The sequence below is a fragment of the Plasmodium vivax genome, chromosome 9 (genome assembly GCF_000002415.2).
Source record: "Plasmodium vivax chromosome 9, whole genome shotgun sequence".
Lineage (NCBI taxonomy): Eukaryota > Apicomplexa > Aconoidasida > Haemosporida > Plasmodiidae > Plasmodium > Plasmodium vivax.
The window spans coordinates 472,448-499,333 of NC_009914.1; the positions used below are offsets into that span (position 1 = coordinate 472,448).

The following is a 26,886-nucleotide window of genomic DNA, read 5'->3' on the forward strand; positions in this document are numbered from 1 at the left end:
GAGGATAATCGGACAACTTTCATGACTTCCCCCTCAAATGCACATTTTAACCCCCAGCCCCCCAGTGTGCACAGCAAGCAAAATAGGGCCACGCGAATTTCCCCCCCACAACATATGCTTCTCTTCTGGAAGGTTTTACCCCCAAAGGGATAATATACATCTCCGCAAAAATCGAAGCGCGAAATAAAAATAAAAAAGATAACAACATGGAAGCAGTCGGTAAGCGGAATGCCAAAATGGAAGAAGTGACGGAGAGAGAAGACAATTCTGATAAAATAAAGAAGAAGAAAAAAAAAAAAAAAAAAAAAGTAAAAATTTGTGAAGCCATTACGTGTAAAAGGAGCCAGGGGGGGGGTGATACTGCCCAGGGAAAGGCTGCAGAAAAGTCTGCAGCAAAGTCGGCTAGGAGGAATGAAGCCAAGACGGTGGGGACGGCCGCGGAAAAGCGCCCAAAGGTTCGGCACGCGGGGTTAGGCGAGTCGAAGGAAAGGAGGGCGAAGGGGGTTAAAGTGAAAGAAGTCAAGGTGAAGGAGGTCAAAGTGAAAGAGGTCAAAGTGAAAGAGGTCAAAGTGAAACATGTCAACGTGAAAGAGGTCAACGCGAAAGAGGCCAATGCGAAAGAGGCCAATGCGAAAGAGACCAATACGAAAGAGATCAATACGAAAGAGACGCAACTGAAAAGGGTGCACACAAAAGGTGATCGCCCCGAAAGTGATCCCCCCGAAGGGGATCGACCCGGGGGGGAGGACCCACAAAATGCGCAGCAAAAGAGAACGGGGGGCGGGTCTACCCTTAAGAAGGTGGCGGAGCAGTCGGACTCCGCTTTGGGGGAGGAGCCTCTTGGGGGCGGTCCAGGGGCTATTCCATCGGTGAAGCGCAAGGGGGGTAGCAGCCGGGGAGATGCCTCCAAACGGGGGAGCAGCGGGGGAGATGCTTCCAAACGGGGCAGCAGCCAGGGAGATGCCTCCAAACGGGGCAGCAGCGGGGGAGATGCTTCCAAACGGGGCAGCAGCCAGGGAGATGCCTCCAAACGGGGCAGCAGCGGGGGAAATACTTCCAAACGGGGGGGCAGCCGGGGAAATGCCTCCAAACGGGACGCAAAAACAGAGGCGCACAAAAATGAGAGGTGCGAAGGAACTCCGCGGAGAAGCCACAAGAGGGAAAGAAATCCCCCGGTGCGTGGGATGATAGACGGGCCGAGGAACCCACCCGCGCTCTCCTGCTCAGAATCATCCACACTGTCGCTGGCCTCAGGCGCGACGGAAAATTCGAGCCTGTACTGGGAGGATATCCCCTACGGGGGGGGGGACAGCCTCATTGAAGTATTCATAGGAGAAGCAAAGCTAGACAGTCACCAGACGAAGTGCTCCCACTACGAACAGGCATTCTGTGTATCCTATTTTGTGTATGAAGACCCCCTAGAAATTTTCAGCCTATTTCAGGGGGTAAGTTGGCTGCCCGAACTGAGAAACAGATGTACCTCCCTCAACAGAATTGAGTTTAAGCCGAAGAGGAACATCAAACGGAGTTGCTCCTCCGCATATTTAAATTTCCAACAGAGTGTGCATCTAAGGAGGAGACACAATGAGGTCCTAAACATTGTGGATGATGGGATTGCCTACGTTTTTATTTCCATCGTTGGGGTCAATTTGAAGGAGTACGAGCAGTTCTACGAGGGGAAATATGGCACCATGAAGGGAGGAACAGCCTACGCTGGCACCCCCCACATTAGCAGCGCTGCCGTGAAGCCGCTAATCCGACCTGCTCCCCACTGGGGGGTACCCCCCAACATGGGTGAAGAATACCAAAGGGGGGCCGAGGATGTCCCGTTTGGGAAAAACCTCGTGGAGAGTTTCAAAAAAGAAGTGGAGTTAGAGATGGACCTCATGGGGGAGAAAAAAATTATAACAGAGAGGGATCACCAAAAGTTTCTTCACATCTTAGGCTCCTCCATTGTTCCTATTAAGGTGTGTAACGGAGAAGCGAAGGGGGTCCATACCCTATGCACGAGGGATAGCTACCATGTGTACCCTCATGAAGTCATTCGAGCTGTATTGTATAACTACCTAGATCTGTTTAGAAAAAACAAAAAGGCAAATTTGTTCCACCTGATTAGCAAGCACGAACAGGAGTTGTCTCCAGTGGGTCGTCTGAATCTTCAGAGCAGAGAGGTGAAAAGGGAAGTGCCACCCCATAAGGAGATCCCATACGAAGAGGATCTACTTCACAACCTGAGCAGTGGAAAAAGTGACGCGTATAACATTGCAAAGGAAATTTTCAAATACATTACAATAAGCAGAACGGGTAGTAGAAGGCAAGAGAAAGACAGCTTCGTCAAAAAAATAAAAAATTTATGCTCCTACTTAGATGTAGAATTAAATAAAAGAGACTCGAAATTGATGAACCGATCCTTCTCCTTCCTTGAAAAGTGCCTACACAAAATGGATGAAATAAAGGGGCAGGAAAAATTTATGAAAAAAATTAGGAAAAATTTTTTTAAAATGTTGGGACTATCAAAGAGGAGATTCCCAAACGGTTTCTCTCCATCCAGGTGGGGAACTCCAGAAGTGCCTTGCTCTCACCTGATCGTCTACGTTCACTGTGTGGCCAACATCACTCTTAAGTGGAGCTCGCTAAAACGTTTTATTGATGGGGACCTCTTCCAGGGGGTCATATTTTGGGAGGAAGAGGGGGACAGTCTGCACAATCTTCAAAATGTAAAGGACAGAAAGAGGAGGACCATCAAATTGGCTTCGCACAATGGGATCCAGGCTGACTACTACTTCGCCACGGAATGTGGGGGGAGGGAAAAACAGGACGTCGTTTGTTTGAAGCTTAATTTCAACAGCCCCGTCATCCTGCCGTACAACTACAACGCGCCTTCTTGCCGGCTCAGCTTCGTCCTTCTGCACGACGGCGCCCCGCTGCTTCGCTTGGGAGGGAGCGACGGCAGCGGCGTGAGCGGCGGTAGCGACGGCGGAGAGGACAGCCGCCACCACAACTGCTACGCCATAAATGATAACGTCCCGTTTAACGAGGGGGACAAGGTCAAGAGGAGCCTCCAAACCCACGCGCAGTATCTGAAAGAGAAGGGACTCGACCCATTCACAGAAAAGTCCAGACCCTTTGTTGAACTCTCATTCTACACACACCCCAAGAACGGCACATTCTTTTCTGCACCTAAGTATAGACTGCTTTATAAAAATCAAATGAAGAGCAACTTGGGGGAAAACACTACTCTCTCCTCTTACGCAGCTCCCAATTTTGGAAGGGACCAACTGGTCTTTCACTTTTTCGACGACTTTGCGGATGACCTACGTGTGGGGAGGGCAAACCGGCGGAGTCCTTTTAAGAGTCACTTCTTCGTGCCCATTGTGGGGGGGGAAGTGCGCGGGGGGTCTCCAGAGGGGAGGCGCGCCGACGCTCCGCTGAGCGGTGCCCAATTGAGGGGTGTCCAATTGAGCGGTATCCAATTGAGGGATGCCCCTCCGAGGGATTTCCAATCGCGTGACACCCCCAACCAGGTGGTCCACTTCGCCGTGGCGGAGGGAGCGGGCCTCCGGGGGGGGGAAATAAACACGTGGCACTCCTTCCACGTACACACGAAAAATTGCAGAAATAGGAAGGTATACGGAGGAAGGCACGTCCAAATTAGGATTCAAATTGAGCCGCTCGGCTACCCCCAATTGGAGTATGCGGCCGACCTTTGCAGAAACGCAGAGGTGAGTAAGAGCACCTTGAGTGGCTCTTCACCTGAGAAGGGGCTGATGGGCCCTGGTCAGTCGGGTCACTCTGGCCACTCTGGTCCGTCTGGCCATTCGGGTCATTCCGGTCAGTATGGCCCCTCTGGCCAGTTCTGCTTTAACTCCTTCAGTGGGATTCACGAGCTGGTCGATTACTCCGTGGAGGACTTAAAGAACGGCTCTTACCAGGTGACGTACCAGGTGCATCAGGTGGGAAGGAAGCTGCTCTACATCTTCTGCGACGGGATCGACGTGGTTGGCTCTCCATACGAAATAAAGGCCACCCCTTCCGGCGCGGATCCCAAGTTGTGCAAAATTTTGGGCAAGGGGGCCACCCAGTGTCTGGCCACCCCCGTTCTGGACCTGCGCAGTGGGCCCTGGGGGGGGAAGCGGCAGCGGGGGGGGGGCAATATGGTCGTTAACCAGGGCCATAACGAGGGCCATAACCAGAGCGTTAAGGAGGGCCTAGCGCCAAGTGGGGGGAACCTTGACGGGGCTGCCCCAGCGGCACACCCAGGGGGAAATCCAGTGGAAGACGGCCCATCTGAAGCCCGCCCGGGGGAGACTCCCCCCATTTGCACCGCGTCCGCGACCGCTTCCGCGACCGCTCCCACCGCCACCCCCCATGGCGAACACGAACTGCACATCATCGCCGTAACGAAGCGGGAGGAGGGCCAAACGGAAGGGGTGTCAACTGAGTGTGCGCGGGAAGAAGCGCTAGGCAGTAGCAGCGCACCCGAGAGGACCCCATACCGCAGTGACGAAGCGGAGAAGCCCTTTCCTCAGCCAAAATACTACGACGAAATAAAAGGGGAGAACATCACCCAAATGGATGAAGCCAACAAGCAGAGGTTTGCTCAGCTCCTGGAAGAAAGCCAAATAGTAAACACATTCACGGTAATAATTTTTGACAAAAATGGGGTGAAGCTACACATAGGGAATGACAGCGTAAAGGTGGTGGGCAAAAGAGGGGCACAGATCAAACGGGTGGTAGACAACGGTGATGGGAGCTACACAGTTGAGTATGTGGCCCATTTTAAAAGAGAGGAAAAAACAAAAAAGATGTTTGATGAGGAGGTTATAAAAGAAGTGCAAAATTTTTACGACGAATTGCTCATACAGTGTAGTAGGAAATATAAGGATAATCATTTAATTGAAATTTTTAAAAAGAAATTCCATCGGGATATTCCCATATGTTGCCAAATTCACGTCTACATAAACGAAGTTGAAATGTTTGGGTCTCCACTAAAGCCTATCATCATGAACATCCCACAGATTCTTCATTTCTTCAATTTATATTTCCAATTCACCTACTCAGGGATGCTCCTAAAAAGTTTTGAAAACCTCCTCAGTTGTAATGACTACCAAGGGTGTGTGAGCACTCTCTCTTCATTCTGTTCGTCCTTCTTTGGGGGGGGGGTGGACAATGAGGAGGGGCACTCCAAGTTAGGACTGCCAAGGTTTGCCGAATTGGTATCCTCCAAAGGGATTGACGAGAAGGTCAAACCTGAAAAATTGTTCTTTCACATTCCGCTGAACATACGCGATTTGAGGAAGGAAGCCCTCGCGGGTAGTGCCTCACCAGTGGGTGGATTTCCCTATGGGCAGACCAAATGGGGGGAACAACAAAAGGGTGCAAAGGAGGAGAAGTGCGCAGAAGGGTCCCCACTACTGGGAGGAACATCCCCCCAAACGAACGAATCTTCCTTCATGAATGAGTGGCTCCACATGCACATGCTCAAATCGAAGCTGGCGGAGAAGGAGCAGACGTACGATCTGGGGATGAACCTGGCGTACTCCCTAAGCAACATCATTTTGCACCACCTGGTGTACTTGAAGGAGTACAAATTTTTTATAAACGCGAAGCAGTATGAAAATGGCTTGCTGCAAAATAACATTCTGACTCAGTTTAGGAAGCTCCTGGAGGAGGAATACAAAAAGATGTTTGCCTACCAGACGAACAACATCATAGGGTACTGCCAGAAAATTGGGAACGTCAAATTTAGCAGCTTGGAAGAACTCCTAAAGGTATATAAAGGAATTGCATTCGAACTGAGGAAGCTGAAGAAGAACCATTTGGCGGACGAATTCGACAAGTGCTGTGAGCACATGTGCCAGGAGTTGTATCTTCACAACATTGAGTCGAATCTGCTGAGGAAGGAGGCCATGCTGGATAAGTACGAGCAAGTGATCGACCAGAAAATGGAAAAAGTGAGCCAAATGAAGGAGGGACTCAAGAAGTATCAACAGAAGGAGGTGGATTTGGACCGGATCTCCAAACTGTGTAGCGTCAAAAGGGATAGAGCCATCCAGACGAACGACTACCTGTCGTACAAGAACAGCTTCCTAAGTGCACTCATCGAGTCGAGGAGGGAGGACCCCTCGGTGGGCGAAGCCCCAGTGAAAAGTGCAGAGGCGAACCCGCCTCAAATGGAAGAGCCAAACGAACCGCTGATGGACGAGCCAAACGAACCGCTGCTAGAGGAGTCACACATCCGGCGCATGGTGCGGAGGCACTGGAGGAACGCCTCCACCTACGACATTTTTTTAAGCGTAAAAAACACCATGAAGAACTGCCCCCGATTGAAGACCTCCCTAGACGAAACGTTCAACTACTACAGCTGCAGCGTCAAGAGGGATAACAAGATGAAGGACTTCCAACTGAAGAAAATGCAGGAAATAAAAATGGTGGAAAATCTAGACAATTTAAAAGGGGTAGACTTAAGTGAAGACCATAACAACCTGCTCCCGCAGAACGAGATGAGTAGCTTCCACCTGACGTACAACGCTTATGTGGCTCTCCTAATCGATTTGCGATGCAATAAATTCTTTGTTAACGATTTGGAGAACGTCCTTTGGCTGTTCGAAAAATTCTCCATCCAACACCACTCCTTTAGGAAGCTTTATAACCCCTATGGGTTTTTGCGAGTCATTCCAAAGTACCTCTTCATCGCCTTCGTTAGAGAGCTGGCCTACTTGAATATGCTCTATGTCATTTGCGAATGTGCCGTCACCAATAAGGAGGATGAGCAGATACTCCTCAACACCAATCACCCCTCTCGGCTCTCCTCGTTTCATCACTTTGTCAAGTACCATTTTGTTCCCTTTTATGAGGAACTTAGCTTGGAACCCAATTTTCAGAATTTTAAGCAAAATTTAATAGAGCATAATGAGGAGGAGCTCCACCCGGATAGCACCAGGGATGATACGTGCGATGATACGTGCGCCTCTGGGGGGGGGCGGGGAGGAATCACTACCACTTCCCCCACGCATGTACATATAAACCTCCTCGATTTGGAAACCTACTTCAACAACGAGCTGCCCCTCCTCGTTCGGCACCGGAACTTCGAGAAGACCTTCCCCCTTCTGTTTGATCACTACGCGGGTTTGTCTCCCCCGCAGCGGGCGTGCGATGGGGCGGCCGCTCGAGGGGGGCTCCAGGGGGGGGATAGCGCAGCTAACAGGGATAACCGGGATAACGCCGCTAACCCAGCCAACCTCGCCTACCAAGTGCCAGATGGCGTGTCCACGACCGGCCCCGAGAAACACATCTCCGTGGCCATCTTCATTCGATTCCTGCGCGAGTTCGGCCTCATCCCGCACTTCTTCAGCAACCAAATGGCCATACGGACGCTGCAGTCCTTCATGCAAAAGAAGGGGAAGAAAAAACTAAACTACGAGGACTTCTCCCATGCCATCATCTTATCCCTCTGCGAATGCGTAAAGAAAAACATCTTCACCCAGTACAACCTGCTCAAGGGGAATAATCAGCTGAACTCAAAAATCCAGACGGAGAAAATTCTCAACCCGAGTTACATTCAGTACGAGGCCAAGGAGTTAATCTACCTCTTCGGCTTCGCTGACCTGCAGCTCGTGCGGTCGAAGCTGGCCGGGTAGTCGCGGCGTTACACTCGTGCGGTCGAAGCTGGCCGGGTAGTTGCGGCGTCACACTCAGCCTCCAACCCCACATGGGGACATCATCACCATTTGGGGAGGGCAAATTATTGGGATATTTTTCCTTCACCTTTAGTTCAGCTCGTTTGCAATATTTTCCCTTTTTGTGTGACTCCCCCGCGGGAGGTTACTTTTCAGTGCACACCTCCCCGTTTGTGCTTATGTTTACGTTTACGTTTACGTTTGTGTTTTTTTTTTTTTTTTTTTTGTGCGCCCCGTTGGGAGGGTTAGCTGGCGAGTCAGCTAGCGAGTTATTTGCGACCAACATCGTGACAAACATTCGAGCCATTTTTCCCACCTTTTTCGCGCCTTTTTTGCACCCTTGGGGGCGCTTAACCAAACGCCGCTCCGCGGATCCTCTTTTCCTTTCCCCCGCTTTCCCATCGCGGGCCCCCTTAAAATGGCACGCCACACGCGGAACAAACGAGTGAAAGAACAACTGCGTAAAAATATGCCCCCACTGGCGTAACCCCGAAGGTGCGTTTGAACAGCCAATCTGCGAAGCGCAGGAATCCCCTCAAAAGAGCATTTTATAATGGGCGTTGCGAAACAGATATTTGAGCATGACCAAGTGAGGCTTCTAAACATCGGCAGCTTTGCTGAAGCGCTATCATCCCTGGGCTCCGTCCCAAGCCTTAAAAGGTTTTTCTTCCCCAAGGATGGCACGAACTACAACAGGGTGAGGCACAACTGCCGCACCAGCAGCGTCCTCATCCTTCGCGCCAATGAATACTTAAGAAAGTTAATCGAGTCAATATCGGTTGTGTTTTGGAAGGGCCGCAAATGGAAAGGTTACACCTGGAGGGGGGTGCTGGGTGAAGCGCACCCCAGAAAAAGAAAAAGAAAAGGGAAAATCCCTAATACACATTACACTAAGAGGGAGGGGAAAAATGGGGGAACTCCCTAAGACGCATTACACTAAGAGGGGGAAAAAGGGCCACTCTACACACACCGCTTACACCCCTTTTAGGCACGTACTGGCCAAGCAAATGGAAGTGGTACCACAGACACGGCTACTGGGCCACTCGAAAGAAGCTCCTCAGCTTCGACAAGTACAGGCCCTACAGGTGAGCGTGTCGAGCAGCAAAAGAGGAGACACCCCTGAGGGGAAAAAGAATGCATTGTCTTATGGGGGGAAATCCCAACGTACACATTTCTGTACCATCACCCCTTCCATGCGTGAAGACACATCTCGCGAACGACCCCCCCTCCTTCCATTTCATCTGGTTTCACTTTTCCCTGAGCAGGTATCACGAGGTCAAGGGGCACGGAAAGCCGAAGCTTCAGTTCTGGCAGGACCACTCCTACTACAGGCCCCTCAAGCAGACAACGAAGTTCTGGTGACCAGTAGAGCGGCAGTGGAGCGGCACTAATGCAGCACCAAAGCGGCAACTCATTCAGCAGTGTGAGCCCCCTGGTTGAGGAACAAACGGAAGCAACTTGACGTGCGTCACACCCTAGTGCACCACTTTATGAACATGTGCGTGTGACATGTGCCCAGTTTTGGAAGGGCCCCCTCCAGTTCCTACCCCCCGAAAGGGGGAAAGGCAAAGCGGCCTCTGTACCCACGAAGGGGAAACAAAACGGTGGCCGCCTTGCTATGGAACAAAAAAAAAAAAAAAAAACTTTCTCATTTTTGCGCAAACGAAAAACAATTTAAAAAAAAAAAAAAAAGGCAAAATGGTGAAATTAATTCAAATGGTGTATCCTCCTTGAACTGAACGGGAAAAAAAAAAAAAAAAAATGGACCAACGATCGACTTGGAAACAAAGGGCTACAAAGTCAGCAGGACAATCAACTGCGTAAGAACTCCAAAAAAGGGAATGCTCATGTTTTAGAGTGGACAGTGCCATTTTCCTGCTCCCATTTGATCCTTCCCCGCCGCGACGCTGCTCACCCGCTGTGTATCCGCCGACTAGACTGGACGGCGCGGCTCCTTCTCGCAGCCTTAGAATGTGCCTGTCTGGGCTTCGAACCCTAGATTGCCTCGGCATGATGACTATACAATGAGTGGTGGGGGGAGACACAAAAATAATTCTCATTTGGGAAGACGTCATGGGTAATATGCACATGCACATATTTACGCATGCGTATATTCTTTCTGCTTTCTCCGGCTCACCATTTACGTGGCCGTAAGACCCCGTTTTGATGTCAGCCAGGTCTGACACCACGGGTAGGTCCGTCAGTAGGGTTAGAATGGACCCGCACAGCCACCTGTTCCTAAGGTGTGGCGGTGAAGTGGGGTAGCGGTGCAACGGTGCAGCGGTGTAGCTGTGTAACGCCCAAGGTTATTCCCTCCCAGCAGGCGCTACCTGTCCGAGGTGGATTCTCTCTGAAGCATAATGAGCGTGGCCTGCGTCGAGGGCGCAACGAGAGGCGCAACTCATTAGAGAGGGAAAACTTGCGAAAGGTGTGAGGAGAAAAAAAAAAAAAAAAAAAAAAAAATATCGTCATTCGGCATGTGTGCCACTTCTACCATTGGTGTGCCCAGTTTCTTCCTGCAAAGAAGTACGTATATGCTACATTAGATGTTTGTTTTTTTTTTTTTTCCTTTTTTGGCGGTCGCACAATCCGTGTAGTTCCCCTTGCGCAGTTTGATCTTACATGAGCTGCCTATTTTCAAACGCGGATGCCAGGGTCTTCAGCCTAGACAGGGCCCGAACGGCTAGTCTGTGAACATGGCAAAAGGGGGTGAAGGTACATGGGGTGATCCGCCCAGCGTGGTGCAGTGCAGCGTGTCTAGGAAAACACTCCTGAGTTACCTTCCCCCCGCCAAGACCCTCGCGGTTAAGGAGGTTATGTCCTTTGCTGATGGGGAGAAAAAAAAGAGGCAGTTGTAAATCGTATCATGGCTTCTCTGCACTTCTTCCCATTTAAAAAAAAAAAAAAAAATCACATCGATAGGACTCCCATTCTAACCATCCTGGTAGACCCGCTTAATATCCTCCAGCGCTGAAATTTTTTTTTTTGCAAAAATGTGAATCTATGTTATGTGTGTAAGGATGCACCTCTCTGTTGTGTTCACGACCATTTGGGTAATTGCAAAAAGGGGGAACTCTCCCCCGATGAGGGACACTCATTCTGCTCATACCATCAAGTATGCAGAGCATTTGTTCTTTCAAATTTGTTACAGCTCTGCATGCGTCAACATCGGGCAGATTCTCAACGCCTGTGGGGTGTTGAGAGGGGGTAGCGTTGATGTGCGTTTAGGGGAGGTTCTTACTTACTTACTTACTTTATTTATTTATTTATTTTTTTTTTTTCTCCCCTTTTAGTGCACTCTTTCTTAACCTAGCGATTCTAGCGTGCGTTTGCTTTTGTTGGACAAGCTAATCATTTCAGCTAGCCACGGGGGGATGTCCTAAAAGGAAGAGGGAACAGACATAGTTGGAGAAAAAAATAGAAATTGCTGTGAATTAAATGGCTCATTTTCGAGGGGGTGTGGGTGCACCCTCTTGGGAACGCGCAGATGCACAACGCGGGGTGGACAGATGGCTGAGTCGGCTGAGTCGTATGCCACCCGGTACTGGTAGACACACAAAAGAGGAGTTACATAATTCTCCTGGTGCTTTATATAGCCGTTCTCGGATTGCGCGTAGGGGAAATTTGCCTTGTTCTGTGGAAAGAAGGAGAGAAAAGGAGTGCCTCACATTGGTCCCCATTTTACACTATGCTAGAAGGGCAGGAGCTAGCTAAAGTGTGTGGCTGTACTGTGATGTCCTCCAGCTCGTCCGCGTCTTCGTTCATTTCTGTTTGTATTTCATTGTCGGCATCTTCCTGGGGGGGACTACTGTACTGGTATTTGCGCAGCCCTAAGTTGAGCTTCCGTTCGGGGGGCAAGTCCACCGGGCCTGAAAAGGGACGAGGAAAAAAAAAAAAAAAAAAAAAAAAAAGAGTAACCCAACGGGTGGAAAGGCTATTTAAAATGAAGTACCCCTCAACGGGGAGCATCGATTTTTTTTATTCCTTTTTTCTTCCTTTTTTGGCAATTCATACCGTTAGGCACATCGGCGACCCCACTTACCTGAGGCGCACCTCTGCTTATCGCTAAGCTGAAGCCGTTTCGAATGAAACACAACTCTACAAACGTAAAACAAGAAAGAAAACTCCAAATTTTAAGAGGAAGATTCATTTTTTTTTTTTTTTGGAATGGGAAAACAAAAGAGGTGAAGCGTTTTCGTTGTGTCTGTTCTGTGTGCAGAGGGAACAATGTAGACGAGTATACAGGGGGCATTCAACTGAAGACGTTTTTTTAAATGATGCGAGATTCCTTATGGCGACAAACGAGAAATGCGTTGTTGTGCCTTTCGCTGCTTCCCCACATGTAGGGGCGTGTGTACATATGGGCCACGTCAATTTGCTCCTTTTAACTTTTTTTTTTTTTTTTTTTTTTTTTTCGGACAAGTGAATAGCGTGTACGTACCAGGCGAGGGTGACAACGGGTGGGAACGTTACTCATCATGCGGATAGGCGTGCCTTTTAAAAGTGCAGCCATTTTTCCACTTTGCCATTTTGCCTTTTCCCCCCCGGTGTGTATGCTTTACGCAGAGAAGATTGCGCCAGAAATGGGAAAAAAAAAACACTCCTATGAACGCTCCACGTGCGAAACATTACCCCTTTGCGAGACTGACGAGGGGTGGCCTACCTTCCAGCAGTTCACTTTCGTCAAAAGGAAGAGACCATTTTCAATCACTTTGGGGTCTCTTCCGATGAGTGACATTTTTTAAAAACGGAGGGCAAAACAAAATGGTGTTCCTTTCTCTGTTCTGTTTGCCCACCACACTGTGTATTTTTGGGTCGCCGCTTCTGCTCCTTCGCAAAGAATTCATTGCTTTCCCCTTTTTGGAGGAGAGACCATTTTGACAACGACGTCATAGAGTATGGGGGGAAGACACAGCAGGTACGAACATCCCCATGCGCAAGTAGAAGGCTTCAGTGCTACGCTAAGCATGTGAGGTATACCCTGGTGTGGGGGCGAAGTAAATTTCCCTGGCAAAGACTAACAAGTGGGGAAATACCCACTAAGGGATGTCATCAATTGGGCTCTTTACCAGGGCAGCCTTCTTCCTCTTTTCGCATGTTCCTTTTTTAATTCAGCGATGTGGTTTTAAGAGTGACCTCCCTTTTGGCGGGAGCGACAGAGGGGAGCAAATGGAGTCAGTGGACAGGCAGGTGGGCCACACAAAAGGTGTTTGCATTTATGACGCCTCCCCTGCGTGGTCATCTCCGCTTCTCCGCAAACCAGACGTGAAACCACACACGTTTTGTCATTCCGCGCAAGGAGTCATCTCTCCCACTTAGCCATTAACCCACTCACATGCTGCACTTCCCCACAGAAATTTTACAAACGTGTGTTAATTTTTGCATGCGACCTTTTTTTGCGTTCACCGAGTGGGGAAAAAAAATTAAAAAAAAAAAAAAAAAAAAAAAAACTTTTTTGGGGAATTATTCCCCCCCCCCGAGTGGACATTCAACAAAAGTTACACAAAAAAAAAAAAAAAAGGAAAAGAAAAGAAAAGAAAAGAAAAGAAAGGAAAAAAATTGCAACCTTCACAAATGCGCACACGTACACACATACGCACGCGCGCGATGGTGACAAAAGTTGTTTTTGTTCGTGTGGCCCATTTGTCCCCCTCACAAACCACCGCAATTTTCCGTTAATTTCCGTTTGCCCGTAAAAAAGGGGCGCACATAACACTTTCTTTTTTTTTTTTTTTTTTTTTTTTGTTTGTTTCGCTCCCGCATGTAGCAAGTGTTAAGCGGTCACAGTGCTGAGCGGCCAAAGTGCTAAAAGCAGAAGAATACGAGTCAACTGTAGAAATGCGAAGTTGCGTCCGTATGTTAACGTCCACTTGTGCGCAAATATATACACATATATGTATACATATATATATATATATATGTTTTTTTTTTTTTTTTTTTTCCCCGATTTGTGTGGACATTTGCGTGTTTGTATTTCCGCCTATCCGCATGTTCGTGTTTCTTCGCCCGTTTGTATTTATGCGCATGGTTGTTCCCCCTGATGAAACTGTTGTGAACAGCCAAGCGGGGGAAGGCGTTCAGGACGCATGGTCACATGGTCACATGGTCACATGGTCACATGCACACATGTCTGCTCATGTGTACTTGTATGAATTAAAATGTTGCGTGCGGAAACCCGCCCTCCCGTTTGTACTTTCACACACCGCAACTGTTATGTGACACTGAATGATATAGACAGGTCGCATCGGTGAGAAGACTGGCGTTGATGCATTTTGCTGAATGTCATTCGGCACGAATTCGTAGGGGGCACCTATGCGCGTTGACTAAGTCCGCGGGTTTATGGACCTAGGTGTGCTCTCTCCTTTGTGCAGTTGCCTCCGTTTTTTTTGTTCTTTTTTGTGCCTTTTTTCGTTATCTTTTGCTTTTTTTTTCGTTTTTTTTTGTTTTTTTTTTCGTTTTCTTTTTGTGTTTTTTTGCTCTACATGCGCAGGCGTAAACGTGCCTGCGTGCCCCTCGCACCGTTGACGCAAACTGTTTTTGAAGGTGCCGCGTTTGTTCGTTTGTTCGTTTGTTCGTTTGTTTGTTTGTTTGTTTGCTCGTTTGTTTGTTTGCTCGTTTGTTTGTTTGCTCGTTTGTTTGTTTGCTCGTTTGTTTGCTTCCCTCTTTGCTTGTTTATTTCGCGTTTGTTTAGCCCCCCCACTGCCGCTCCACCGTCCGCAGCTTTCCCCGCGCGCGTATTACCCCTGTCTGTCGCTTCCCCAATGAGCAGACGACAATGCACACATCTACATCCCCCCACACGTGTTGTCACTTACTCACCTAACGGAGGAGCAACACCCAGGCAACCTCCCCCTCCTCATCTGGGTAGTTACAAATTAAAAAACTCTTCATACGTTGCGCTTATATAAGTGCCCCTACGGATGTACGCAAGCAGAAGTTGTTAACTCTGATTTAGGCTTTTGCACCTTGTCGGACTGCCAACCAAGTTGTTAACGCATAAGTGGAAAAAAAAAAAAAAAAAAGAAAGAAAAGAAATAAAATAAAATAAAATAAAGTAAAATAAAGTAAAATAAAGTAAAATAAAGTAAAATAAAATAAAATAAAATAAAATATAATTGTTCTCTATCATCTGAGAATTTTGGGAACATTTCACTTCGCGTTACTTCACCGCATTTCACTTCCACTTGGCAACCCCGTGCATAGAATTCTGCTGACAGTGTTGTGGCGAGCTGATCACTTTTGCAGAGACTACTTCATTCCCCCTTCTACACATTTGCATCCACTTGAGCGAAGTGATGGTCCTCTGAATTCCCCTCCCTCCACGTCGTAACAAAATTGTGGTGTGTCGCGGAAGGGGGGAGAAAAAAAAAAAAAATCGCACATTTGGAGATAAAAGAAAGACGCACACGGAGAAAAAAAAAAAAAAAAAAAAAAAAAAAAAAAACAGCAAGACGAGGGAGATACAATATGGAGACAATTCTCAGGAGACTCAGAAGATCCAGTCGGAAAAAAAAAAAAATGGTGGAAGTTGACACAGTTGACGAGGGAGATTGGGCCCACGCGAAGACGCTCGACTTGGAAGGTACTCCCCCGCTGCGCCGCTTACTTGCGGCAAGTATTTGTCTGCATTTCGCGCCAACACACATGCATATATGCACCTACTGCTTCTCATGCGCTATAGCATTAGTGTGTGTTTTGGTGCACCCCCGTTTGCCTCAACGAAGTGGACAGTTTTGCTCCTAGCTGGTGGTACCACGGTGCCTTCATTTGGAGCAAAAAAATAAACTTCCCCCTTCGCAGGAATAGATACACGCTGAATCAACGCTTTTTTTTTCCCCTCATTTACAGGAGACCCGTTTGACTACCCCGATAAGACGAAACAAAAGAGTGTTAAGAAAAAGGAACGCGAAAATGAAAAGCGAGAAACCAGCTCGGACGACTTCTACACATTCAATGATGACTTGGGGGATGGCAACAGTCAGACGAGAGGGAAATATCTCGCGAGCTCCTTTTCGCGAGTAAACGGAGACGCAATGAATGGAAGCACCGAGTTTGCGAATGAGTACTACCTGAAGAAGAAGAGGAGCGAGGGACGTGGACACTCCAACGGGGGGGAGTACGAACGTGGCGACACGCTCGAATATGAAGTCGGCCGCAAAAAGGGAGCCTCTCGGCACGCGCAACTCCAGTTTGAGAAATACACAGGCGAGACGAAGGAGTTCTCGGAGGTGGACTCCTACCCCGAGGTGGACATGGACGCCATGCTCGAGGGAGGGGAAGAGCAGCAAGAGTATGCAGAGGAGGATGAGCAGCAGGAGTATGCAGAGGAGGATGAGCAGCAGGAGTATGCAGAGGAGGAGTATACTTATGTTGAGGCGGACGTGAAGGAGGAATATGCTGAAGAGGGGGGTGACGAATACGCAGAGGGGGCGGTCGAAGAGTACGCAGAGGAAGCGGTCGAGGAATACGCAGAGGAAGCGGCCGAAGAGTACGCAGAGGAGGCGGTTGACGAATATGTAGACGAAGCGGCTGAAGAGTCCGCTGACGAAGCGACGGACGAGGAACTGCCCGACGTAGACGGAGGGGCGAACTCCATGCACCACCGCGAAAGGCGCAAGGGGCGCATGCGGCAAGCAGAAGTCGGGGGGAAGAAGAAAAAGATGCCGGACGAAGACAAACGAGGAAGCACCCGAGACCGAAAAACCACAGACACGCTGGAAGAGTCAGAAGGAAACGAAGAACAAGTGGAGGAGAAAATAGAAATATATAATAATGAGCAGATAGATGAGCAAGTAGAAATTGCACACGTCAAAGGAAAAGGGAGGTGCATGTTTACAAGAAAAAATTTAGAAGCAGGGAAAATTATCTTTGTGGAAAAGCCGCTGATAATCATTACCCCCGATTTGAATGAAGAGCTATGGGCCCATTTAAATAAACTGAATAATGAGGAAAGCTTCGAGTTGCCTCTCAAGTGGCACTACGCTGCCTTATGCACCATCACGACCCTTAACGAGAGCGACTTTAGGGCCTGCATAGACAAATGGATTCCGGAACCCGATCGGGAGGCAGATGCGGATGTGTTCAACGTGCTGAATAAGGTGTGCGAAAAGAGGTTCGCAAAAGATGGGAGGCTGCAATATTTTTTTATGAAGAAAAGGATAGACCCCAAAATATATGACCGGGTCATACAGGTGTGGCACTACAACGCCTTCGGCCACCACACGGACAACGAGGGACTGGTTCTCTACAACCGTAAGGGGATGCGCAGCTGTGCGTCGCCACACACCGATACTGCACCAGGGGGGGGCCCATTTGGGCTCCTTTTTCGCGAAAGCGCCCCGTTTGCTGCCCCGTTTCACGTCCCCCTTTTTCTGTCCCTTCTGCTGCCCGTTTCACGTCCCCCTTTTTCTGTCCCTTCTGCTGCCCGTTTCACTTCTCACCTTTTTCTGCCCGTTTCACTTCCCACTCTTTTCTTCCCCTTTCACTTCCCCCCTTTGCTGCTCCCCCCCGGTAGGCATTTCCATGCTCGCGCACAGCTGCAACTCGACTGCCTGCTGGCACTACGGGAGCAACGACAGCTTTGTCCTGCGCGCCAGAGTGAAGCTGGCGGTGGGCGACGAGCTGACCATCTCGTACCTCGGAGACGACGACTTGTACAAGTCCTCCAACAGTAAGGGGCCATCGCGCGAGCAGCCTCCGCACGCGAGGAGGGAGTTCATCTATTATCGCTTACGTGTTCATCTCGCGAAGGGGATGCTCCAACTGGTGCGTCTTCCCTATCTGCTCATCCGCACATTTGATACGATTCTCCCCCTTCATTTCACTCTCCCCACCCCCCCCACATGTAGTAAGAAGAGAAAAGCTTACCAACTGGTTATTCGTCTGCATGTGCAGCAGATGCACGAACCCGATCGACAACTCCAGGGGGTTCAAGTGTTCCACGTGCGGCGTAGGTAGGGGCAGCCACGGGGCAGCTACGCTTGAGGCAGTTACACCGTGAGAGCAGTTACACCGTGTGAAACGCTGCCCAATAATGGTCGCATCGCCGCTCCCCCGCAGGGACCTTCTTCATCAAGAGCGAGTACCACGACGAAATCCCCATCGCGACGAAATGCAACATCTGCGAGTCGGAAGTATCAGAGGCAATGGCATACGAGTACATAGAATACGAGAAGAGCTACATCGAGAGGTTGCAAGAAACAGACAAAACAGACATTGCAGATGCATTGGCTGTCTACGTTCAGGCGGAAAAAATATTTACGCAGCATTGGATTATGTACCAGCTGTATACCATTTTGTTTGAGGGGTATAGAGACAACTGCAAGTGGGAGAAGGCTATCTTCTATCAGACGCAGAGAATCAAATATGCCGTGGATGTGATTCCCAGGGCAAATTATGTGCTGGCTTGGCTGTATGAGGAACTGGGGGAGGCCCACGCGAACTCCATAAGCACTGAAATTTTGCAGTCGGAAAGGGACTTCACCATCTCGTATGAGGAGAAGTAAGTCATGGGGGGGAGGAAAACGGAAAAGGGAAAAAGGAAAGCGGAAAAGGGAAAACATTTTCTACAGCTGAGTGGTTGCACCCGGTGGTGTACACTGAGAGAGTGTACAGGTGGAGAGCCCTCCGCAGAAGCGCTAACCTTTGCTTCGCTGTTTAGCGGCGCTGTTTAGCGGCACCGTTTTGGTTCTCCACATTGCTCCCCATTTGCTCCCCCTTTTTGCAGGAAGCGAATCTGCTCGCACTTCCTCAAGTCCATCCACCTGCTGGAAATCCTCTGCGGGTACTCCCACGACTACCTGAAGGATTCACTGGTAAGATGCGGCGGTCACAGAGCAGGGCTGCACCCTGTATAGCTCACTTCCCACGTGGTGCCCACTTTTATGTGCACGCTTTTTTCCATTTCCCCTTCACCACAGAACAAATACTACCGCATCGACAGTTTAACGAGCACGGACGCCCCGCAAATCGAGGAGTAGCCAAAAGGGGGAGCGGCGAGGAGTCCAGGCCGTGTCCAGCAGTTTCGCCGCACGTTTAGGAATGATAGATGTGCAGAAATAATAGACGTGCATGAGTAATACACGTATGTGCCTGTGTGGAGCTTCCCGCGAAGGGGGAGACTTAACCAAGGCGTCCACCCGTTCGGAGTGACACAACAGCATAATAACCCCTGCGCACGAACATGTTCGCCGCGTTTGGGGGGGAAACACAAAGACACCGCCGCTCCCATCAAGGTGACTGTCAAACGGGTAGCAGAAAAGGGGCTGCAACAGGCAACTCCCCACTTGTCAATTTAACACCGCGGCGTCGTCCATTTGTTCTGTTTTTAAAACATTTTAAATTGTTTCTCAGCGCACAGCGCAGGGCGCGTCGTTTTGTCGTTTGTCATCGGAAGCTTTGTCATTGGAAGCTTTGTCATTGGAAGCTTCGCCATTGCGGCTTCGCCATTGCGGCTTCGCCATTGCGGCTTCGCCATTGCGGCTTCGTCACTGCGGCTTCGTCACTGCGGCTTCGTCACCGCGACTTGCCGCGTCCCCTTTTGCCACTGCCAGTTTAATTTTGGTTTGATTTTTTTTTCTCACTATGTGTCTACTCCCTTTACAACGTTAAAAAAAAAAAAAAACAAAAAAAAAACTCGAAAAAAATTATCAATCGCGGAACGCTACTAAACCAGTAGCAGAAAAAAGCGGCAAAAGGTTGCATCAAAAACGGAGGCTCTGCGCGTGGCCATGCGGTGTAGCGAGGAAAAGGGGTAATTTTTTTTTTTTTTTTTTTTTTCTCGATTGGCCATTTTCCCGTGGGGAGCGCAAAATGCTTGGGGTTAGCCCCTCCCCATATAGGCAGCACATGGGGGAGGTACCCCATCGATCGGGTGCTTAAAGAGAATGTATCCCGAGGCGTTTCCCACGGAATGGCCACTACATGGCTACTACGCGGCTGCTACGTTGCTACCACATGGCTGCTGCATGGCTACTACGCGGCTACTGCATAGCACTACGTTACGCCCTCTTCAGTTACGCAAGCTGGGGAACCGCAGCGGCAGCGCAGTAGGGCAAACGCCGCGCACGTAGGGTTGGCTAGTCAAGCAGGGGGACGTACGCCTCGGTCATGTTGTTGGTCTTCTGCAAACCCAACTCGTCGGTCTCAATTCTCATGAATCCCTTTTCACCCCAGTTCTCCCCCCAGGAGTTCTTAATAATGTAGTAGTAGTGTTTCTCACTAGCATTGGATTCGCTGTTAAACATTTCCTCCACACCATAACCCACGATCATGACTTCATGGTTGGGTTCTTCTGTACATTCGGAAGAGAAGATGCCCTCCTTGTAATCGTAAAAATCATCATTCACAGTGAGTCCTAAGGTGAGAGGGCCAAGGAACTGAATAGCCTCTTTATATTTCTCCTCTGGAATTTTAACATAACTTTTGATGGTATATTTTTCCTTGCACTTTTTAATTTCACATTTGCGTGGTTTGAATCCAACGTAGGGGTAGTCACTCTCCGAGCAGAGGTACCCCAAGTCAATCATGTCGTCGAATGCAAGGGAGGCTAAACCACCAAAGCAGCCAAAGTTTTTATCAGAGCAGTCAACCAATTCTTGTTCACTTATCAATACGTGTTGATTTTTTCGGATGGCGTATTGGGACTCTACAGCTCCTACAGCTCCAAAGGCCCAACAGGAGCCACATAAGTTTTGATTCTTTATTTCGCTCACTGCGTTGTGTTCCCTCCAGTCATATTTCTCATTGTCTACCACGGCATCTGCGGGTTTGTATTTCTTTAACACATCATCGTAGTTACTCACGTAAGGTGAATTGGCTAGTTTTTTCTTCAAGTCAAATCGCAACGTTAGCATGGTCTTTCTGAACTCCTCAAAGCTTATGTCACTGTACTGGTTTGTGCCCTTCTTGTAGAGAATATTTGCCTTACTGTTGTGCGAGTTTATCCTTGCCAAGTTTTCCGTAAAGGCGAGGTACCTCTGCTGCATCTCCTCTTCCGTCTTGTACTTCTTCCCGTGCTCCTTCATGAAGAGGTAGAACGCGTTGACCTTCTCCAAGTTGATCATCAAAAATCTGGAGTCTGCAAAGTTGATTTCAATTTTTTTGGGCACTTTCAAATTTCCCTGCTTCTGTCTGCTGACCGTAGCAACGGATGTGCTATGCGCTCCAGTTGGTCCCTCCTTCGAAGGGGAAGCTTTAGCCGAGTTGACATCCTCATCGTACGAAGCTATCAACTCTTGCAATTTCGACACGATGAATTTCTTCCCCCCGGGGCTTTTCAACAGAGAGGTGATGATGAAATCATCGCTGCTGCTCTCGTCAAGTGCGTTCCCGTACAGGGGGCCATCATTCCCCTTCCCCGTGCGGGTAAAGTAGAAAGCGGATCCTGCTAGGAGGCACATGGCCGACACGGACAGAACCACGAGGAGGCTCTTTCTCCCCTTGCCATTTCTGCCGCCGAACGATTTCTCCACGAACAGTTCCTTCTCCGGCTTGTGCGACTTGTCGTTCGAGTACTCCATGTGATATTCCATTTTGCAGCACGGGGTTGCGTCAATAAGGAAGTAAATAAATAAATAAAAAGTAATGATACGTATATAGCTCTTTTATATGTACTCACGTAGGTATGTACGTTAAGGCGACCCCTGGGAGCTTCACCCTAACCCTCTTGAGTTCAAAAATTTCCTCTTCCTTTCAGTGTTTAACGCGAAGGACGCGCTTTTTCCAGCTATTTTATATATTTTTTTTTTTTTTCCTTTTTGATAAAAAAAATTCTGAACAGCTAGCTAAATGGACACGCAGGGACACTTAAAAAATACCAAAAAAAAAAAAAAAAAAAAATTGATCTTCCTCCTCCAGGTTATTTAATTTAACCTTAAAAGTGTAACTTGCGCAACTTTCACGAAAAAAATGAAAAAAAATAAAAAAAAAAAAAGCTTGCTAAAAATTGTACTACTAATGTTTTAAATGGAATGGTAATTTTTGGCTAACTTTTAGCATATGCTCGGGAAAAAAAAAAGGGGGCGCGGGACCGGGGAGGGATTTGCATGCCCCCGTGGGAGTTGGCAAAATGATGAAGGGTGAGGAACGATATAAAAAGAAGGCTCAGTGTACATTTGCGCTTTCGTGCAACTGCTCTTTCGTTCACTTGCGCATTCGTGCTTTGCAATTTGTTCTTTCGCGCGTTTCCGCGTGGTGCCGCGCGCTGGCCCCTCACATGCGGGGAAAAAAAAAAGAGCCGTGCAGTTTTTTACCAAAAAAAAGCTTGAAAAAAAAAATGGATTTGAAAAAAGTTTAAATTTCCAAGGGGGAAAATTCGCTGAGTTCCTCCTCAGTCACTGCTGCTTTGCTTTTCGCTCATCGTGTTTGATCATTCGTATGTTTTTTCGTCATTTTATTGTTCATATGTTTGTTCATTTGTTTACATTTTTATTTACACATTTGTTGATGCATTTGTTGATGCATTTTTTTTAACTCATTTTTTACTTATTCGCTCACTCATTCATCCACCACCGGCTGCCCCTCGCACTTTAACTTTAAAAACCGCACCGCCATGCTGACACACGAGGGAAGGGAACGAGCTCGCGCCTCTGGGCTGTTTCCCGCGCCCCCCCTCGAGCTATCCCCAGAAAGAGGTCAAATGGGAAAGCGTACCCAATGGCGCTTAAGGGGTGACCAGCCCAATGGATATCTCTGCGCATCGTCAACTAAGCTGAGACAAATCCGGCTAGCACCTCCGTCGAATGTAACTAATTTGATAAACGCGTACCAATCGCACCAATGCGTACGCGTCGCCATCTGAAAAGAGGTCACCTTGGCGAAATAGCCACCTCCTTGTCCCAAAGTGCATACAAAGCCGCCACGAGGCCGTACTCCACTACGCGGATTTATTTTTGCAAATTTGCAAATCGAGCAGTAGGCACACCTTTAAAGTTTAACCCAACTTAAAATTTTACATTTTAAGGGGGGAATAAGCCATATGTGCGTGCGCTTCCCTCCATCCGTTTGGTAAAAAAAATGAACATATTTTTTTGTGATTATTTCGAGCGGAGGGAGTGTAACCTCGAGGCAGTAAGACAAAAGGGGGGAGACACTGCTCTGTGAGCGGGGGAACAGGCATACGTGTGCAAAATTTGCCGCACACGAATGGTTAAGTGAACAGCCGCGCATACTTGAGGGGAAAAAAAAAATCACACCCCCGTTAGGCATCACCAGAGTTGTCGATGTGGCGGAACTCCGTTTGACAAATACGCGGAGGTAACAAAAAAAATAGGGACCCCCCTGGAGGTATTTTCATACCAGTTCGATAGCGCAAAAAGGAGGGGAAAAAAAAAAAAAAAAAAAAAAAAGTTGCCTGTCAAACATGCGCACATTGAATTATCCCACGGCGTTTTCTTTTTTCCGTTCCCTTTTGAGCAATCCGTCATCTCGTTTCAGGTTCGTTTGCAATCAGGCGTGTCCCAGTTGGCATCGCCTCGACAAACACTTTTGTGTGAATAACCCCCCAGCCCATGCGAACAGCGCGAAATGTTTTTTTTTTTTTTTCATACATAAAGTTTGGCCGCTCGTTCTCCTCGTCTTGGCGGGGCGCAAACTGTGGTAGACACACAACTGTTGAAGCGGCTCCCCTATGTTTTAATCGTGAAAGGAGGGCTGGCTCTTTGCCCTCCGAAGAGTAGCAACCGGGCAAATGATCCGCCAGGAAGAGCTGTTTTCTTTTTCATTTATTTTGCAAAAAGGGGAAGTGAATGGCCTCCGTTCGCCACCTTATTTCGATGTGCTAAAATGGTATGAACGGTTCATACGTTTTTAATTCTTTAATTTTTTTTTTTTTAATTCTTTAATTTATTTTTTTTTAATTCTTTAATTTATTTTTTTTTTTCATCGAAGCTCCTCTCCCCGAGCAGCCCAAACGGGGCCAAATAAATCTTGCCAATTGCTCCATTAAGGGGAAATTTCAACACACCAACGTACACACGCGCGTACACACACATGTGCTTCTTTTTTCTTTGCACGGCCCTCGGCGCTGCATCGCAGTTATTCAAGGGGCAAACGGGTTGGTCATCAAAAAGGGGTGTGCAAAGGGGGCGATTAAAAGGGGGGCAAAACGGAATGTTTAAAATGGGTGCAAAGGAGCGATTAAAATGGGGGCACAGCGGGATGTTTATAATGTGCACGATTCATAATTTCACAAGAGGTGCCCCCCCTTAAAATGTTCGGACGGATGCCCCTCAAAATGATCACAATTGGGGAAGCTCAAAAACTCCGCAAGCTCGCTCCGCAAAAGCGCGCGGACGGCGGCCCCGGGTTTCTCCTTTAGGGGGAGCGGGAGGCACATCCGATTTATGGCCACACGTGCGAAATGTGCAACGTGCGTGGATGCGGTGTGCAGTGCGTGGGTGATTATTCCTCCCGCCTGGGTCCTCTACCCCCGCGTCAAACTTCGTCAATCAAAGCCACGAATGCCTGAGCACCCAGCGAGCAAGTCTTCATCAACCCGTATTCATCCGTTTGAATCTTCATGTATCCCTTTTCTCCCCATTTCTCACCCCAAGAATTCTTCAGCCAAAAGTAGTAGCGCTTTTCATTCTTTCGGCTCATGGCATCATACATTTCTTCCATTCCGTAGCCAACAAGGATGACGGCATGGTTGGGAGAGAATCCACAGGAGCCATCAAACAGGCCTCCCTCGTAGTACACGAAATCGTCATTTGCACAAATGCTCACACTGATGGGTCCCAAAAATTTGATGGCCTCCTTAAAACGAAGTTGCGGAATTTCCACATAGGTGGTAATTTTATATTTATTTTTGCACCTATCAATGTCGCAGAGTTCTGGAGTGACATCTACATAGGGGTATTCCTTTTCTTTGCAGATGCCTCCCAAGTCGAGTAGGTCTTCAAAGGCTATTGGGATGTTGCCTCCATCACAGCCATAGTTTTTAAAAGAACAGTCTACCATTTCTTGCTCACTTAGGGAGACTAACTCTTTTTTTCTGATTGCGTATTGGGACTCTACAACTCCCACTGTGCTAAAGGCCCAGCAGGCACCACAATTCTTTTGGTCCTTCACAGGGGTTACCGCGTTAAACTCTCTCCAGTCATGCTTCACGTAATCGAAAGTGCCATCCTTCGGTTTGTACTTATGAATTATATCGTCGTAATCGCTAACTCTTGGTGATTTAATACCATCTGATTTGAGGTCAAAACTTTTGAGCGTCAAATATTTCTTCTTTATTTCTTCAAAGGAGAGATCTCCAAAGCGATTCATTCCTTTTCTGTAAAGGACATTCTCCCTACTGTTGTGTGCCTTTATCTTTGCCAAGTTTTCCGCAAAGGAGAGGTACCTCTGTTGCATTTCATCCGCTGTGCTGTACTCCTTCCCGTGCTCCTTCATGAAGAGGTAGAACGAGTTCACCGTCTCCAAATTGGCCATCAAAAATTTGGTGTCAACCAGAGGGTTTACGAGATTCACCTGGGCTACCACCTCCACCTGAGCTGCATTTTTCCCATACGGACTAACGCTGCAATTATTTCTGGTGCATTGGTCTCTCTTTGCAAAGCGCTTATAGGTGCCTCCATGCTGAGCGGGGAGGTTTTCCTTCTTCACGTCATACGTTGATATTAATTCCTGCACTTTGGAAGCGATGAACTTTTTTCCATTTTTGCTCTTTAGCAGAAAATTAATAATATAATCGTCGTCCACTTTGTCTGCAATTTTGTAGGTAACCCCTCCATCCCTTTTTGCGGGTCTCGTGAAGTAAAATGCCGAGCACACGAATATGCAGATGGCCGAGACGGACAGGAGGATCAGGCAGTTTTTCTTTTTCTTCAAAATGGCCTTGTCAATGTAGCCCTGCCCCACGAACCCCTTCCTTTCCCCGTTTATGGGGTCCTGGGCGTTGTACTGCATGTGGTAGTCCATGTTGGGGAGGCGGCGAAACGGGGCAGAAGCGGAGCAGAAGTATCCACAATACTTGCGCGTGCTTCTACGCTAGGGGAGCTCGCTTCAAGCTCAGAACGGAACGATCGTCACAACGGGAACATAAAAAAAAAAAAAAAAAAAAAAAAAGCGAATGGAGCCAAAAAAAAGGGAAAGCCATAAAGTATGTACAATATAACGTAAATCGCTACACAAAAAAAAAAAAAAAGAGGAAAAGGAAAAGAAAAAGGCAATGAGATAGAAAAAAAGTAATGAGATGGGAAAAAGGGGGTAGGATGGAAAAAAAGTAATGAGCTAGAAAAAAGGTAATCAGATAGAAAAAAAGCAATGCGAGAGAAAAAAGGCAATGAGTTAGAAAAAAGGAAAAGGCCCTCCTTGAAACGTTACAAAGAGGAAGTGCAACTTGTTTTTTTTTTTTTTTTTTTTTCAGTAAATTTCTCTTCCATCGAAGGGGTAGTTCAAATTTGTTCCATATGAACGGGGGAAACAAAAGGGGCGCGCAAAAAAAAAAAAAATAAAATAAAAAAATAAGAAGTAAAAAAATAAAAAAAGAGAAACAAATAAATAAACAAACCTAGCCGCTTCCCCCCTCCATGCGATATATTTTCACATTATTTTGTTTATTCGGAGAAACTGCGGCGGGGGAGGCGAAGGAATTTTCTCTCATTCATTTCTCCCCCCCTCTAGGGGAGGGGAGGGGAGGGGCGCGCCATTACTCAATTGTTGCTCTACCACTTGTTCACAATTTAAAACGCACAAGTTGGCAACTTGGGTAACTTGCGCAATTTGGGCAACCTGGGCAACTATTTTTTTGCGTTAAAAATGAACGAAGGGGGAAGTGCCATTTTCATAATTCGCCAAGCAATAATTTATTTGGGTGTGTGTGGGGACAAAACCGTCGCTCGGGTGGTTTGCCTCCACCAGTTCTTCGGGCGGAAAGGACGAGGGTAAAGAAAAGAAGGCCTACGTACAGCACAACGCAGCGTAGTAGTGCATATACCTTTTTACATGCACCGCTTGGCGAAGCGCCAAATTTGTTCTCCCGGGAGCGGCACTTGCCACAGTTGTATGTTGCGTTCCGCCCAGAGGTTAACTTTTTTCGTTTACGACGGCACCTTCATTATATTTGCGGCCAATAGAAATTTCAAGTGCAAAAAAAAAAAAAAAAAAAGGAACAGTTATAGTAATAAAGCAACAACACATAATCCATCGCACGATCAGGTTATACCCGTTGTGGATTATCTCCCCTCTACTTTTACGACGTGAA

The 26,886-nt window shown here is 47.9% G+C and overlaps 6 protein-coding genes across 6 annotated transcripts, besides 15 other annotated features; 3 read left to right on the forward strand and 3 right to left on the reverse strand.

The window, feature by feature from the left end:
• Positions 1-171: 171 nt before the first annotated feature.
• Positions 172-192: a microsatellite.
• A 44-nt stretch (positions 193-236) lies between these two features.
• PVX_091385 (hypothetical protein, conserved) lies at positions 237-7,640 on the forward strand (the record flags this gene model as incomplete). Its single annotated transcript, XM_001615218.1, has 1 exon — positions 237-7,640. One exon carries the CDS (start codon positions 237-239, stop codon positions 7,638-7,640), a length of 7,404 nt encoding a protein of 2,467 aa, XP_001615268.1.
• Positions 1,315-1,336: a microsatellite.
• Positions 2,454-2,480: a microsatellite.
• Positions 6,246-6,273: a microsatellite.
• Positions 6,336-6,358: a microsatellite.
• A 262-nt stretch (positions 7,641-7,902) lies between the features above and the next one.
• On the forward strand, positions 7,903-9,304 carry PVX_091390 (hypothetical protein, conserved). The gene is made up of 3 exons (XM_001615219.1): positions 7,903-8,488; positions 8,668-8,764; positions 8,945-9,304. Exons 1-3 carry the CDS (start codon positions 8,233-8,235, stop codon positions 9,039-9,041), a joined length of 450 nt encoding a protein of 149 aa, XP_001615269.1. The 5' UTR covers positions 7,903-8,232; the 3' UTR covers positions 9,042-9,304.
• Positions 9,167-9,259: a microsatellite.
• Positions 9,305-9,661: 357 nt separating the features above from the next.
• Positions 9,662-9,684: a microsatellite.
• A 233-nt stretch (positions 9,685-9,917) lies between these two features.
• On the reverse strand, positions 9,918-11,920 carry PVX_091395 (hypothetical protein; the record flags this gene model as incomplete). The annotated part of the gene is made up of 9 exons (XM_001615220.1): positions 11,694-11,920; positions 11,409-11,548; positions 11,251-11,313; positions 10,989-11,058; positions 10,789-10,866; positions 10,617-10,649; positions 10,460-10,505; positions 10,302-10,367; positions 9,918-10,029 (listed from the first exon to the last, which is right to left on the reverse strand). The coding sequence occupies exons 1-9, from the start codon at positions 11,827-11,829 to the stop codon at positions 9,918-9,920; spliced, it is 744 nt and encodes a 247-aa protein (XP_001615270.1). The 5' UTR covers positions 11,830-11,920.
• Positions 10,549-10,576: a microsatellite.
• Positions 10,579-10,612: a microsatellite.
• Positions 11,921-14,984: 3,064 nt separating the features above from the next.
• Positions 14,985-15,005: a microsatellite.
• Positions 15,006-15,148: 143 nt separating this feature from the next.
• On the forward strand, positions 15,149-19,057 carry PVX_091400 (hypothetical protein, conserved). The gene is made up of 7 exons (XM_001615221.1): positions 15,149-15,261; positions 15,528-16,931; positions 17,194-17,349; positions 17,528-17,632; positions 17,739-18,180; positions 18,406-18,493; positions 18,599-19,057. The coding sequence occupies exons 1-7, from the start codon at positions 15,198-15,200 to the stop codon at positions 18,656-18,658; spliced, it is 2,319 nt and encodes a 772-aa protein (XP_001615271.1). The 5' UTR covers positions 15,149-15,197; the 3' UTR covers positions 18,659-19,057.
• Positions 17,431-17,472: a microsatellite.
• Positions 17,437-17,531: a microsatellite.
• Positions 17,642-17,705: a microsatellite.
• Positions 19,058-19,756: 699 nt separating the features above from the next.
• PVX_091405 (falcipain-like protein) lies at positions 19,757-21,211 on the reverse strand (the record flags this gene model as incomplete). Its single annotated transcript, XM_001615222.1, has 1 exon — positions 19,757-21,211. The coding sequence occupies one exon, from the start codon at positions 21,209-21,211 to the stop codon at positions 19,757-19,759; it is 1,455 nt and encodes a 484-aa protein (XP_001615272.1).
• A 1,773-nt stretch (positions 21,212-22,984) lies between these two features.
• Positions 22,985-23,006: a microsatellite.
• A 1,107-nt stretch (positions 23,007-24,113) lies between these two features.
• PVX_091410 (falcipain-like protein) lies at positions 24,114-25,601 on the reverse strand (the record flags this gene model as incomplete). Its single annotated transcript, XM_001615223.1, has 1 exon — positions 24,114-25,601. The coding sequence occupies one exon, from the start codon at positions 25,599-25,601 to the stop codon at positions 24,114-24,116; it is 1,488 nt and encodes a 495-aa protein (XP_001615273.1).
• A 272-nt stretch (positions 25,602-25,873) lies between these two features.
• Positions 25,874-26,183: a microsatellite.
• The last annotated feature ends 703 nt before the right edge of the window (positions 26,184-26,886 follow it).